The 16,524-nt window shown below is 40.1% G+C and overlaps 1 protein-coding gene across 2 annotated transcripts in view; it reads left to right on the top strand.

The window, feature by feature from the left end:
• The window catches only part of LOC122809219, a 633,651-nt gene that overhangs the window by 171,813 nt on the left and 445,314 nt on the right, over positions 1 to 16,524 (top strand). For both annotated transcript variants that reach the window (XM_044080532.1, XM_044080531.1), the window contains exon 3: positions 7,544 to 7,804. In XM_044080532.1, the coding sequence (XP_043936467.1) occupies positions 7,544 to 7,804 (261 nt within the window). The remainder of the gene's footprint in view (positions 1 to 7,543; positions 7,805 to 16,524) is intronic.

Genomic DNA, 16,524 nt, shown 5'->3' with positions numbered 1-16,524 from the left:
TGCCTTCTGTGCAGTCTGAATGTCCTCTCTGTATTCATGTGGACTTCTTCTGGATGCTTTGGTTTCCTCTCCCATTACAAAGACATACATCTAGAATGTTCCTCCCCAGGCATCTGCTGAAAATGGGCTCTGTCCCAGTCAGAGTTTCCCAGTAAACAAATGTTAAATAAATAAAAATAAATTTTTATCATCTCTAGGAAGTGGAAAAAGTTGCAACATTACTTTCTTCAGCCAAACCTGAAGTAATATTATAAAGACTGAATTTCTACATCCATCTTTTTCAACTTTCATATATATGTGCAAATATTTCAGGCATGGGCATTAATGTCCTTCTAGCCTGCCAATATACCAAAACACTTGCTACCATAATAGGCGCCCAGGTTGTTCTTAAAAACATTTAAATTAGTACTCACTTTAATGTAATTTGGTAGTCTGTTCCAGGCATCAGCTACACTGTTAGAGAATCAATTAGTACACTTCTCATTCCTACAGAATCTTCTACATAGGTTGTCTGATGATGCCCTACTACTTTTTGATAACCCCAAACATTCTCAGAGGCAGTTGTCTCTAAATGCCCTAAATACCTGAATAGGATCTTCTCTTAGATATCTATAAGAAATGCTATACACATTCAGATATTTTAGTCTTTCATAATAACTTAAATTTTCATATCCATGGAGGCCGTTGGTATGTTTCCATTGTACTCTTTCCGGTTTACTAATGCTTATTTTCTTATGAGGTTTCCATATTATTATTCCATACTCAAGTTTGAGTCTAATGTAACTAACAAACAATGACTTCATCTTTTCTGATTTCCTAGACTTTATAAATTCAAAGTGATTCAAAGTTGTAGTTCAACCTCTCTTCCATTTCTTATTTTTTTGTCTCTCACATTAATCACGTATCTTGTTCTTATGGAAATAGGTTCATAGGTTCATAGGTTTGTACTAGGCTATCTGCCCTAGGGCATTTATAAGCCTAGCCAGAGTGTGTGTGGCTTTCGCCACCCCTTGAGATGAGAATACTATGCCCATTTAGGGTTTAGTTTACTGTGCCTCTGTCTAGTAGTGACACAGAGATGACCCCCAGGGTAAACCTACGATCTCCCATCCACTCGTCAAGATTTCTCTTGAAGAGAGTTAGTGAGGGGCTCTGCCTAACATGGATTGGGATTCTGTTCCAGAGTGTAGGGAGCCTCTGGGTTATGAATCTGTCCCTCCAGCACGTTCTATTTATTTCTGTGATGAGGTTCAAATCTCTTGCTCTCGTGGCTCTGATGGATTTGGATTTTCTGAGGTGGAGCATGTCCATTAATTCCGGATTGGACATGGCCTTGTACGTCAGGCATAGATCACCTCTGAGTAGGCGGTATGCGACTGAATAGAGCTGGAGTTTCTTCAGCCGGGCAGCATATGACATATGTTTGAGACCCTTTATCCTCTTGATGAGGAACTTTTGGGGTCTTTCCAACTGCTGCAAGTGTCGGGTAAGATACATCCCAAATGGGGCATTGTACACAATCATGGGCCTAATAAGAGAAGAGTACAGGGGCACAATGACCTCTCTTGATCTAGATGTGAATCCCTTCATGATAAGGTGGGCAATATAGAAGGTCTTCCTAACCACCTTGGCAATGTGAGTGTCAAATGAGAGGTTACTGTCAACTTGGGTCCCTAGGTCCCTGATTACCTCTTCCGTACTTAATGGATTACCACCTATGTGGTAATTTGTGGGTACCTTGTTTTTCCCAAAGGGTATGACTATACATTTTTTGGCATTCAGTTTAAGGCCATGGCTCTGGCACCAATTATCCATTTCTATGAGGCCTCTCTGAAGGATGCTTGTGTCCGCTGGAGTATCAATTATGGCACCCAGTTATCAGTCATCTGCGAACTTTGTCAGCCACAATCCTCCTATGTTTGCTTGCACCTCGGAAAAATAAATGCCAAACAAGAGGGGTCCCAGGACTGAGCCCTGTGGGACACTGCTTGTGACTGGCTTAGAGTCTGACATGGCTCCAGCAATTCTGACCTTGTGGGTTCTGTCCTTGAGCCAGTTTGCAACCCATCTTGTGACATATGGGTTTACATTTAAGCTGGTGAGTTTGTCTATGATGCCCGAGTGGGGTATTGTGTCAAAGGCTTTTGCAAGGTCAAGGTAGGCTGTGTGAACTGCCTTACCCTCATCAATGGCCTTAGTGACTGTTTCAAAAAAGTCGACCAAGTTCAAAAGTTAGGATCTGCCCTTGACAAAGCCAAATTGGGTAGGAGTCAATGTCTGTAGGTCCCCAATGTCTTTGTTTATGAGTTCCATAATGATCCTTTCCATAGCTTTGCAGACCAGACTCGTCAAGCTTATGGGGCGGTAATTTCCAGGGTCCGTAGAAGCACCGCCTTTGTGGAGTGGGACCACTGTTGCTGTACGCCACTCTTTGGGTATGTATCCTGTAGTAAGGCTAAGATTAAACAGCAGCCTTATGTGTGGGTTTAGTTCCTCTTGGAGTTCATGTAACACGCAGCCCGGGACACCGTCCGGTCCCATTGATGCTGTGTTTTTAGCTTTGGCAAGGGCGGCTCTCACCTGGGTATCTGAGATGTTAGGGAGGCTACACTCTGCTGGGATAGATATTTCTTTTTTTGGGGGGGAGGGGGCAGAGAAATTTGCACTGAACCTGTCTGCCAGAATGTTGGCAATGTCTGTGGGTTCAGTGTATTTTGTGTCATTTTGGACTAACTCTGAGCATATCTGGGAGTTTCCACCCAGGTTTCTAACATAGCTAAAGAAGGCCTTGTGATTGTCTTTTGTGTCTTTTGCGATTTTTTTCTCAAAGTTGGCCTTGGATGATTTTATGAGTGATCGTAGTTTTTTGATAGCACTGATCAGAGATGCTTTCCCTTTTAGGGATTTTGCTCTGTCATGTAGTAGCTTCCTCCTCCTGTTGTAAAGTTTGTTAATGGCTGGGGTCCACCAGACAGGGCGCCTGCCTTTGGGGGAATGGGTCTTGGTTTTATTAGGGATTGCATGATCCATGCATTCTTGAAGGTGCCCGTAGAAGGCATTTATAAAGGATTCAGCGGTGTGGGTTGTGGTTTCCATTGGCCCAGGGGCCTTGAAGGATACCACTTCAGTCTTAAGAAGTGTAAAGTCGGCTTTTGAGAAGTTCTTCACTGTGGTCTTTTGTGCAGGGGGTGGGGGCGGGATGTGGATTTCCAGTGAGATTAACTTATGGTCTGATCTCAACAATGAGGGGTATACTTCCGGTGTGGAGCATTTTGTCCCCATGTTTGTGATGATCAGGTCTAGTATATTATCTCCTCTTGTGGGAGTGGTGACTAGTTGTTCCATCGCATTTGAGTTTATGAATTCTAGGAACCTTTGGGCTAGGGTGTTGGGGCTTGAGTAATGTTCCCAGTCTATGTTTGGGTAGTTGAAGTCTCCCAATATGATGGTATTTGGAGAGACATTCATACTCTCCAGTGTCTTCAGGAAGGCTGAGTGGGGTTCCTGAGTTTGAGAGGGTGGTCTGTAGCATGCTACAAACTGTAGGGTAGTTTTGCCTATGGTTAGTTGCACCTGGATGGTCTCCGATGCTTCGTGCATTGCCACTAACCAGGAGGTGTGGGTATCTTTGATGAATTTGGATACTCCCCCTCCTTTTGTGGTTCGGTCCAAGTTTTGGGTCCGGAAAGCATGATATGAGGTAAAACCTGGTAGTGCTGGGGTGCTCTCAGGAGCCTTGAACCAGGTTTCAGTCACTGCACAGACATCGATGTTCTCCATACTGAGGAGGGCTTAGAGAGCATGCATCTTGAGGTTTAGACTTCTGGCATTCAGCAGCATTACCCTTAGTTTTTTTTCACTTGTGTTTTCTAGGGAGGTGGGTTTGTCTTTTGAGCCATGCCTAAAAAAGGCACTATGGGGGTGGCAAGAGCCTTGGCCAATATCCGGAAGCCCATGGGTGACAGGTGCAAGCCATCTCTTGCGAAGCAGCGTGGCTTGTCAAGCATGTCATCCCAAGCAGACAGACATTGGATCCCCTTAGAATGACACCAGTAAATAAGCCAATTGTTAAAGCTGATCATTTTGTCTTTGTACTGTGGCATCATTCTTGTTGAGGGTAAGATGCTGCTCAGGGTCAGGGTCATACCGGCCTGGGCTACATAATCAGAGAGCTCCTCTATGTCTCTTTTCATGTAGTCCAGGGAGGTACGTCTCAGGTCATTCACACCGGCATGGACAATGACCGAGTCATATTTGTACTTGCTTTGGAGTGACCTGAGTGCTTGTGTTATGTGGCGTATTCTAGCGCCTGACAGGCAGCTTACTGTAACCTTTTCCTTGTTCAGTCTGGTGAGCAGGATGTCAGTGTGTCTGACTATGGAGTCACCTATTACAAGTGTATCTGGCATGTTGTTTGGCCTTAAGGGCTGTGACTGTTTAGCACACTGACTTTGTGAACTATGTGTTGCATGTGCTATGTCTTGAGGTAGTGGTCGCTTGGGTGTCTGCTTTGGAGGCCTCTGTTGTTTTGGTAGATTTTTAAACAGAGCCTCCGAGTATGTTTTTGTGTGTTTATGTGTTTGGTTTGCAGTTGTGATAGGTCTATGTGAGACTGGGTTTGTGGTGTGTGTGGTTACCTTCTCCTCCTGACTGGTTTTGCCAGTAGCCAGTTGAGAGAGCTCAGCCTCCAGTTTGGCTATATAGTTGCATCTCTCACATATATTTGTATTTGTTGGGAGGAGGAGAGGGTTGTCTGTGTACATGAGGCAATTGTAACATTGCCTCAAGATTCCCAGTTTCACCAGCTGAATATAGCCACCTGACACTCCTTGCCTAGATCCTGATGTTAAACATTTTTTTTTTTTTTTGCTTTTTTGCACTTAAGCAATTTCTTTTTAAAAACTTTCCACATTCCATCTGCAGATGGGTGTGGTGAGCTGAATTGTGTTTTATTTAAAGTAATAAATTGTCTGGTACCACAGCAAAATATAAACATTTCAGTAGATACTCTGATCCCATTTGACACCATGTACTGTTTATGCTATTCAGTTCAGATTGCAAACACATAGGAGTCAAAAGTGAACAACCATATGCTTTAGTATTTTGTCAGCAAATTAAGGAGCAAGCCAGAATTATATCACGTGCTGTATGTATGCTTTGCCTTATGGGATGATTTAAAGATGGACTTGTCTAAACATTACATGGTGCTCTACTGATATGATACCTGTGTACCTGCTTAATGGCAGAGCACAGAGAAACGTAGAACAGGGCTTGCACTACTCATGTGACAATGGTGACTTTTTATGCACGGGTACAGAAGAATGGGTGCATTAATCATGTGATAACTTGGGCTTGATAGACCTTGTCTATGATGTAGTAATTATGTAGCATGACTGACCCTGCCAAATGACACTACATAACGGGGTGAATTTTGTCTAATTATACAATCAGTTGATCTCAGTGGTGGTGCCAAATGTTACACCACATAAGAATAACAGGATCATTGATTGGCTCATAGTTATTGTAAGGAGGCTCTAACTGAAACAAAGCCATAGTGTTGCAGTTCACTTATCTTTAAAATAAATAAGTACGTTAATAACCATGATTGGTGACATAATGCTGCAGAACAGGTTGTGAGTGCTATTCATTTCAAACTGTTCACATCCTTGAAACTGGCTAATAATACACATCAGTAGAACCAAAGGTTTCCTGTCGGTAGTTCTGTAGTCTAGTGACATAAATGACTCTCTCACAATGCAGTAGTAACAGAGGGTCCTGCCTTTAGTATACTAAATCTCATGATGTCTATGAATGTCCCTAGTAGTAAATGAAAAATTATTTACGATGCTGCTGCTGAAACCTAAGTCTGCACAGGCACTTTGCATCACTTTTGAATTGTTGTGCAATGCTTGCTAGATTTGTGACACCTCTTCCTATATCCTGCATCTTTCTGCCTTACCATACTGCAGGTATAGTACCTGGTTCTGATTTATAGCACTGTGTGTATGGTATCTCATTTTCTGCCTTATTAGTGGCACCCGTATACAGATTCATTTGCAGTACGAGTACATAGACTGTTAGGCCATGCCATGAATTTCCCTTTATCTCTGCCCATATAGTACCCATGCCTCTGTTCCTGTATCTGATTCGGCATAGTACCCTGGACCATTATTACTGAACCCATCCCCCATCACATTATAATACCCATTATTACTTAAACTCTCCAATCAAATTACCTGATGCCACGAAACCACAGTCTGCCCTTAACTCATCTGTTGCCAGGATGTGAGCATTTTGTACCCTGGGGCATTTTAGGAACTGTCTCATGTTCACTAAAAACCCATTGCACATCTATTTTACCTGAGTGAGGTGTGGATATTTATTTAAAATGGGGACAAACCACTTATATTACTCAGAGCTATCCATGCCCAAGCACCACCACAGCACAACACTAAAGCTAAGTCCACATGTGTTAAGGTACTAAAAATGCATTCCAATGTTTCTTCAACTTTCTAAACAATGCACCATAGCACCTAACCTTTAGCAACACATTCAGAACCCCACCTTCTAAACTCTTGATTCCAGTAGTTACAGCACTCACACAATCACCTCCAGCTCCACTGAAAACAATGGTCACCAAATTGTAGGACTAAGCCCTTAAGGCTGCCTGACCATGCTACTATACATGATAATGTCCTAGTCATAAGTAACTCTGTAATCAGACATACTGGCACACCACTCATAAGGCTGAGCAATGATAGAGTGATAAGTTATCTCTCAGGTGTCAGAGTTTGTGATATGACTAGAGCTCGCAAATCCCTTCACCCCAAGTATACAGACCAGGTCGGTCATTACTTACCTGTCAGTGAACAACTTTATATGCTCTAACTTTGAAGATATGAAGAAAACATGGCTGAGCTTTCAGTATATATTTCTAAGGCCTGCCATCACCAGGAATGATGTTACAATATAAACAAAAAAGAAAATCATTTAGAAGTATTTACCTTTCAACAGTGTGACTTGTATTGCTGTCTTCATTCTGAGGTTATTTGATCAATGCTGAGGTTCCTAGTGTGTGTGTGTGTGTGTGTGTGTGTGTGTGTGTGTGTGTGTGTGTGTGTCTGTGTACGCATGTGTGCACTTGGCAAGTGTCTGCATATATGTGCATTTAAGTATGTATATGTGTCCACATATATACATAAACCCACACACACACACACACACACACACACACACACACACACACACACACACACACACACACACACAAACATACATGCTGTGGTATCTCACCTATGAAAGAATAAGGTCACCGTGACAATCTGATTTAATGTTTGGGAACAAATAAAGATCTGAGACAGTATAAGTTGGCTTGTTACTTACTCGAGGGAGCATGTGCTGTTTCACAATATATTGAAATATGGTTACCTTATTTTTTTTCATTTTTTTATAATAAATTTAGCTGATGGTGCAATATTTTGAAGAATGCATCATGGTTCCTAAATTAATTATCTATTAACAGTGAAATATATTTGTTTTGTAGTTTCATTGTCTGAAATAAGACTTTCAAGATCTCCAGAAGGGGATGTGAACGTTGGAGAAAATGTTTCTCTAACATGCAACGCATCAACAAATTTAGATATGCAAACATACACCTGGTACAAGTTTGAGAATGACTGGAGGAAGTATAAATATGGACAAACAATGGAAGAAACTTTTCAGAATAATAACATCAAATATTACTGTCATGTTAAAGTGGCTGGTGGCATCAGACAGTCTCCATTTTTTTCACTGTCTGCTTTTCGTAAGTATTAAATAATTTTACATCATGCAGTATGTTCCATCATCTGTGCTTCCATTTGTACATATACTTTGATAGGACATCTAAAATAGTACTTTGTTTGGTCTCTGAATGTTACAGCAAATACATGGAACTAAAATGTTTTTGGGATGTAGTGAACCTAAGAAAAATAAACTTCCTGGAGAAATGATGACTGCATATAAAGTTTATAAATGATGAAGAATTTTCAGTACTTTAAAACCTACTTTTTTGTTTTGTGAAATGTTTCAAAATTATTGATGAATGCTCTCATCATCTCTTCATGAGAACAATTTACATGTTTTGTAAAACGTCACTTTTATACTTTCTTTAGGCAATGTATGAAATAATTAATAGTGAGGTGCAGGCTGAGTAGGAGTGAGTGACGAGTGTTGAAGTCACATGAGAGGCGAGCAATAAATAACATCTTAGAATTAATTATTGCTACTGTGCTTTAGACACAGTTTTATTTGATGTTGTAACACACTGACATCCTCCACCTCATCCCCAGTCTTTTGTTAATACACCTGTTAATCTTTTGTGAAAATCCTATATCCCATACATTTGAAGACTAAGCAAGAGCCTATAGGCCTAAATGTAGGCAAGACTTAGGAATCATGGGTAGACCATTATTCACGTGTGAGGGTCCATAATGCCCTTACACCCTGCTGAAGTGGATGTGACTCCGCAAATTCTGCTACCTGAGGGGATGTATATATGACTTTAAAAGAAATAGCCCATTTTTTATTATTGTCAGTGTTGTGTAGTTTTTGTACTTGGCTGGTCATGTCCATGGCATTGTAAATGAGTTTTGTTGTGGCAGACGTGATTGTCACTGATCCTCTAAACATGTGGGTCTTGGTAGTGGCTGTTTATGTGGGCAGATTATATAAAGTAAAAAATAGGGGTGGGGCAGACAAAGTGGGATTTATATTATAGGCTAGAGCGGTATGTCATTGTTAGTTGGGTAATGGGTATGTGTTAGGAATAGGTTATAAGCTGAGAGGGGGAAGTGATGTAAAGCAGAAGGAATGGTAGGGGAGGAGTGTTTCACAATGTAGAGATGTAGTTAGGTTCAACTTCTTGATGCAGACAACTTTGAAGAGTAATCTCCATAACAGACATGTCAGCTCCCAGGTGACCAGTACAGTGTGTAACAGGTAGATGGTTGTTAGTAGAAGAGGCAAGGTTAGGAGATTTATTTTTTGTTTGTTTGTTTGTTTGTTTGTTTGTTTGTTTTGACATGATGGCAGGACAGCAGGAATGGTTGTTAAGGGGATCTGCTAAGTTGTATATTCCAATGCTGTTGCTATGTTTTCTTAGCTGACTTTAATAACAGGCTGGAGAAGCGCTTTTTACATACAACAACCATGTCCTTCTGCCATCATTATTTGGAAGTATGTTGGAGCTTTTCTCCTCAGGTCCCCACTGAAAATGGGCCTCAAGCCCAGCTGGACAAACCCAGTTAACAAATGTCCCCCTGCTAAAAGCATTCAGTTATTTTTTTTTGTTTGTTTTAATTTTTTTATTAGACCTTTGAACTTTTAAATGTTTGATCATATGGTCTCAGCAATATGAAAGTCAAACATTTGAAAGTTCAGTCATCTGAATTAGACCCATATTTATTTATTTATTGACATTTGTTAACTGGGTTTGTCCAAATGGGCTTGAGGCCCATTTTCAGTGGAGACCTGAAGAGAAAAGCTCCAACACATAAACAAATTACAGAAATTCAAACTTTAAAATCAAAAATGTAGCAGAAGTCTGTTGTACAAGAAAGTTACAAAATAGAATAGCGATGAATGCACATAATGTTTTACAGTGACACACATATATTTGCATATATAAATGCAAAAAATACAATGTAAACTCAGGACTGAAACAAAAGCAGTTCACTGACTCCACTGGCAGCAAACTAGGTTAAGGAACAAACCCAGAAGGTTGAAATGTCACATAAAATCCTTTATTTGCTTATCCCTAGAATACAGATCAGAGTGCAACTCCTGCAAAGGAGTTGCACTCGGATCTGTATTCTAGGGATAAGGATTTTATGTGACAATTCGACCTTCTGGGTTTGTTCCTTAACCTAGTTTGCTTCCAGTGGAGTCCATGAACTGCTTTTGTTTCAGTTCTATATTTACATATATACAAGAAGAATTTTGACCAACAGTATTGATTTAGTATCTTTAGTACAAATCAAAATAATGCAGTACGTAGATGAGAGGGAGGGGAGTAAGAGACGTATAATATATAGATAGATAGATAGATTAGATAGATAGATAGATAGATGTGTGTGTGTGTGTGTGTGTGTGTGTGTGTGTGTGTGTGTGTGTGTGTGTGTGTGTGTGTGTGTGTGTGTGTGTATATATATATATATATATATATATATATATATATATGTATGGTTCCCCTTCACAAGATCGAATTTCTATAAACTTGAAATTCATAACCCCAAAGCAAGATTCTCGAGTGTACAGAAACTTGAAAAGTGAAGGGGAAATAAAAAAAAAACACCTTTCTAATGTTTTTGCACTGCACCCCCCACCCCACCCCCTACTTAAATATTCCTACTCCAAGATCGCACTACAGCGAAGGAAAGGGAAATCTCCCATTCCGCGCTATATGCATAAGCACAAAATGGAAGATTTCCCAGTCCTCCGCTATAGTGCTGTCACACAGCTCTTAGATGACAGCTGCAAGGGTGCAGGGGGACCTAGCCCCCTGCAAAAAGGTAACTGAACTCTTTTTTTTTCTAACCCTAAACTTCCCATTCACACTTTTGAGTGAATGGAAGTTCGAGATTCTGGTCTGGAGCTTATGCATTTCGAGCTTCCATTCATTCGATCTTGTGAAGGGGAACCTTATATATATATATATATATATATATATATATATCTATATAAAATGAGATTAATGAGAAAAGGGGGTGACAGTAAACTTTGGTGGTAGTAAGTGTGTTTTAAAGGCGAAGTACTTTACAGTTAATGTATATTTATTGTAGATATTCATATTTGTATTCTGGTCATAGTAATATTTTTCCTGCAGGATTTTGAACATTGAAGATCTACACAAGAAATGTCAGGCAACATCATCTCAAGCAGAGATGTTCTTTTACAAAGCGTTGGGGCAGGCTTTGTCACAGCGACTTTCAGAAAAAGAAGCAGGCAGACAGTCCAAGAGGCATCTGAGACAGGAGGTGCTGGTAGAAAGTCCAGCACAAGAAGTGGAGCAGAGGCTGGGTAGAAGGCCTAAGAGGGAATGAAGAACAGTGGCAGAGGGATCTTCAGGAGAACTTCAGCCTGTTAGAGGTAACTCTTTTAATTCAGTAATTGCAGAAAATAAGTATAGACAATTAGTGAGTTCAAGTGATGGTGTTAGTCTGTTAACACAGAGATGTTATTAGCTGGATGAATATTTGAGTATCATTTTACAGGATCTTGATTTGGATGGTACAGTCAGGCTGCAGGAGCTGCTACAGAGGGGGCATTACTAGAGGAGTCAGATGGCTTTAATATGGGTAGATCAGGAACAACAGCACTGATAGAAGAGGAATCAACGATAATATCTCAGAGGTGGTGGCCCACTTGACTGATGAAGAGTTGGGACAAGAGGATCTTCAGCAGGTAGAACCAGGGCACCTGGTTGAAAGCATTAGTGCAGGGTTTGGAATTTTTGCATGAAGGGAAAGGAGTGTATATCACCCCACATATTTCACTGGCTGTTAGGGAGAATAATTGGTGAGAAGAATTTGTAGATCATTTTGCAGTGATGGATGCAGAAGGAGTGCAACAGATTGCAGAGGGGATGCACTGGCATCAAAGGATCTAGCAGTGACATTTTCAGCTTTGGGAAACAGGAAAGCATCTGGGTATAGTGCTAGCTCTTGGGATAATTGGGCACTTTGATTTGTATACTTTATAGCAGTTGTTATTAGAGAACTGTGGCAGGCTTTGTGCTTGCTCGCCTACTTTATTATTGTAAGGGAAGCCCAGATATTGTAAGGTGGAAATTGTTGTTTATGATATGATCAAAAGTTCAGGAAACTGAAAAGCTGTGGACAAGACATTACACTGGGAGGTGAGACATGCTGATACATGGTTGGTTACCATTCGTGACAGAGTGAGTGCAGCAACACAGCAAGGTCAATTTCAGGGAGCAGGGAAAGAAAAGGCATGCTGGGCTTTTAATGTGGAGAGGTGCCCATGGCCTTCATGTCATTTTGCATGTGTCTGTGCATTTGGTGGAGAACAACAGAGCAGGGTTTAAGTGTTGGTACAAGGATGAGGGCAGCTGGGTAGGGGTCAGGATGTTTTTTCTGATGTGCCATTAGGTACAGCCAGCAGTGAGATAGGCTGAAGAAACTGAGAAAGAAGTCTGGGATTCAGGGCAAGACAACCCTTTTTTTTGGAGAGAGGTAATTTTCTCAGCAAAAACATTCCGCTGTTAAGTAACATAAGCTCACATCACTGCTTAGAGATTACCCCAATAAGGAAGTAGCAAAGGAAATTACTGATGGTTCTGAATTAGGTTTTTCAATTCATTGGATGGCAGTAATGGTAATATTAGTAACAACTTTTGGTTAGTACAGGGTAAGGAGAACATTTTACAGAGATTGTTGAATAAAGAGATTAAGGCAAGTAGCTGCTGGGCCTATTAATTTTAGCTCTGTTTGACCATTTTAAAATATCCCCTTTAGGTTTAGTACCTCAGAAGAAGCTAAGATATCACTTAATTCACCACTTTTCAATCCCGGAAAGGAATTCAGTTAATGACCATACTGACAAGGAGGTGAAGAAAGTAAAGTGTACATCCTTGGATGATGCAATGAAGAATATTCACAAACTGTACACTGAGGCATATTTTCATTTAATGTCTTTGGCAGAAGTTGACTGGCAAAAGTTGGGGAGGTTTTTCGAAGGCAAATACTGATTTGACAAGGCCATGCTGATGGGTTGTGCAGTTGCCTGTGCTGCTTTTGAGAATTTTAGCACAGCACTGCAGTGGCTTTGGAAGTAATAAGCAAATGGGGGAAAAGTAGTTCACTATTTGGATTCTTTTTTTTCTTAGTGGGTAATGGTAAGGTGGTCACAGAATATGTTTTTCAGTGTTTTTTGACCTTTGCAAAGAGTTGGTTTTACCATTACCTCACACTAAGTCAGTGGTCATGTGAAAGAAATTATCATTTTACAACTAATAACTGATGCAAACAATGACTTTTTTTCATTTTCCAGAAAATAAATTGATTAAACTGAGGGAGCAAATTGGTAGATGCTTGGAGGTTTCTAAGGTGAGGGTGAAGGATGTTGTGGTGTTCATGGGCCTAATGAATTTTACTTGTAGGGCAGTGGGACCATGATGGGAGTTTTTGCAGACCAGTGGATAATATTTTGAAGGGAGGAAAGAAGCATCATCACTGGGTAAGAGTGAGCAAAGTGATGAAGCAGAATTTGTGCATTTGGCTAGAGCTTTTTTGAGTGTTTCAGTGGCATTGCAATGTGGCAAGAAAATTGGGTATCGGCAGAGAGGTTGAAACTGTTTACAGATGCTGTAGGTAGATTAGGTATGAGAAAGTATTTGGGGGTAGATAGTCTGTGGTTCCTTGACCAAATGTTTGTTCTGTTGGTTAAAGGACATTATTTTTTTTTTGGAATTGATGTTGATTTGGGAGCAATGATGGTATGGCAATGACAGATGACCAGTTGTAGGAGTGTTTTCTTTTCTGATAATGTAGCTGTTGTACAAGAATTAGCAAAGAAGTCAGAGAAGTGGGAAGGGAACACAGCTGTTGTTGAAGAAATTGGCATTACAGTATTTAAAAATGCACTTGTATATTTCTGCTAAGCATATACCAGGTCTTCCTAACGTTTTAGCTAATAACCTTTCACATTTTCAGTTGTGCAAGTTTCAAAAGGCTGCTCCACAAGCTGAAGTGCTGCCATCAGAAGTACCCGAAGAGGTGTGGGAGTTTGGCAGTTTGTAGTGGGTGGTTGATTCAACAGTCTTGAGCTGCCTCCACAGGAAGGCTGTGCAGTTGTGCATTAGCTGCATTTTTACAAGTTTTGAAAAAACTCAATCCTGGTGATGGAGTTTGTGCAATAAGGTTAGTGGTCAGGTATGTGGAATTTTGTTGGTAGTTTAATGAAGTGGTTAAAATAATGAGGGTTCACTTAGTGGCTTTAGCAACTTTGGCCAGGTTCTCAGGTATGGAACACTGGTTGAAGCACTGGTTAACGTTAAGAATGATAAAAGGTTAGGGAAGGCTTAGAGGCTTAGCTGTGGAATGCCATTGGGCAGAATTTTGCTTAGAATCTTCTTGAAAGGATATGGTAAAATAGCAATGGATGTCGAATCCTGTGTTTTATGGTCTACATTGCTGGTGTTCTTGTATGTAGGTACTTTTGCAAATTGGGCAATGTTTGGAAAGATTGAGGTAGAAAGATGCATGTATTACTGAGGAGGCTGTGTTGGTATGGATTAGAGCTTCCAAGACAAATCAGATAGCTAAAGGTTATCAGATGCAGACAGATCAGGACAAGAATATGTTTTATGCTGTTCACTTATGAAGTAAAAGGCAAGACTGAAATAATGAAACATTTTAGGAAAAAATGTAAGAAAAAGTACTACAATATTTTAATAAAGGCTATTTATGAACAAACTTTTGCAAAGATAAGACTAGAAGGGTAATGAGAGTTCATAAGGGTGGGGGCACCTTAATAACGGGCACTGCAGCCTACACTAGTAAGATTAAAGGTATGTTAAACAGCCCCCATTACTACAGCAAAGTGGATTTGGGTATTATTGAATCAGCCCATGACAATATTTGTGGAATACTGGAAATACTGTATGATATGGAACTTTTAGGCAATAAACTGCATAATTTTCTCTCAGTCCCACAACATAAGATACTATCATTCTTTGGTATCGCAAAGCCACAAAAGAACTTCAAGGGCCCTTCATACAGGCCAGTAGTTGCCACTGGCGAGGCCATTACTAAGCCCACCACCATATATTTGCAGGTCACTATCAAGCCACTGGCAGCCAACACTAAATCATTTGTGCTAGGCACTCTGGATTTCCTACAAAAAAGTCAAGGAAATCAATGTCCAGCAAAACACCCTGTTGGTCACGGTAGATGTAGAAGCACTATATATGGTGTTACCTTTCAGCTATTGTATCAAAGCAGTAGGGAAAACACTTTTGAAAGGAACAGGAGCCTTGTCATGAGATATAGAAAAGACCACAAAACTGTTACAAACCCTCCTTAGCAGCAATTACTTTGGTTTCAACTATTATTACAAACACAGAACCAGAATAGCATAGGGAGCAATGATAGCTGCAAGTATAGCCAATGTAGCACTAGACAAGTGGGAAACGGAGAGGAGAAGGCCTATAACTCAGGTTTTCATACTGACATTGCCTGCTGCTTATGTTTTATTGATGACATTGTATCATATGGACATGCAACGAAGGTCAGCTCTTCAATTTCTTTGACAGCAGTAGCAATTCCACCAGCTTTCTCAGGTTTGCCATGCACTAGAGCAAGGATAATTAGAATTCCTGGCTCTTGCCATCAGTAAAAGAAAGATATATGGAAACTTGCTGACAACCTGTTTAGGAAACTGATGAGAGTTAATATGCAATTACACTTCATCAGCATGCACCCCCAGATCACAAAAGATAATATAATAAAGTCAAAAGGGATGCTCACAGCAAAAGTTTCAAAAGAGATGAATGACTTTATTGTGAATCTTGGCAATCTAGAAAGAGGCTTTTTAGCTCATGGCTGTGAAGAAAGACTACTGCATTCCATAATAGATCCTATTAGAGATTTTACAAACCAGGGAGATCTGGTTGCTTTTGAACATAAATATAACAATGGATTGCTTCAAAGGGGCTTTTCCTTTTGCCAACCTCTAAAAAAAAAAAAAAAAAAAAAATGAAGCAAGAAAATATAGTGTGACCATTATCTGCACTCTTGACCACCTATCTATCCACAAGATTATGAAGGAAAACTGGAGCATTATCAACAGCAACAAACTGCAAAAATCTTAGAAACGGGACTTTGTTTTCTTTTTAAAAAGAAGCAGAAGTATTGTTGACAATCTCACATCTAACAAGGACACAATGTAGCACACAGTAAACAGGACTTTGAAACGTGAAGCTCAAAAATGGTCCTTCTGTGAACACATGAGCAAGACATACCATTTCACTTGTCCAAGCACTAAGGAAAATAGTACAGCAGGTGTAAAGCTGACTATAACACAGAAATGGTGGTTTACAGAGCTCAGTGCACAAAATGTGAAGCATTCTATGTTGGTAAAACCATTAATAGACTAAAAATATGTACATCACATCATTTTTCTAATATTAAACATAGGATTAGTAGAAATGATCTAGCAATACATTCAACTGAGACAACATATTACTCTAGGTTTAAATTGCATGTCCTTGAAAAAAAATTGGCCTTGCCTCTAGATGGGAATAAGAATGTGTTTTTTTAGAAAAACAGAGCTGGAATAACAAGTCAGACTGAATGCACAAAATAAACCAGGTCTTAGCTTCACGTGCTCAATCAAGAGCATCCATCAGGTCAAAAAATGTAGTAATAGGGCCTTGTATTAATTCAATGAAAAAGGGAGAGTGTCTGGGGTTTGTATTGCATTTTTGATCTGATCCCAAACCCTACATTTAAGACATTATCCCAC

This window comes from Protopterus annectens, chromosome 8.part0 (assembly GCF_019279795.1).
Source record: "Protopterus annectens isolate FY-2018-M chromosome 8.part0, PAN1.0, whole genome shotgun sequence".
Lineage (NCBI taxonomy): Eukaryota > Metazoa > Chordata > Ceratodontiformes > Protopteridae > Protopterus > Protopterus annectens.
This window is presented reverse-complemented; position numbering and strand designations above follow the sequence as displayed.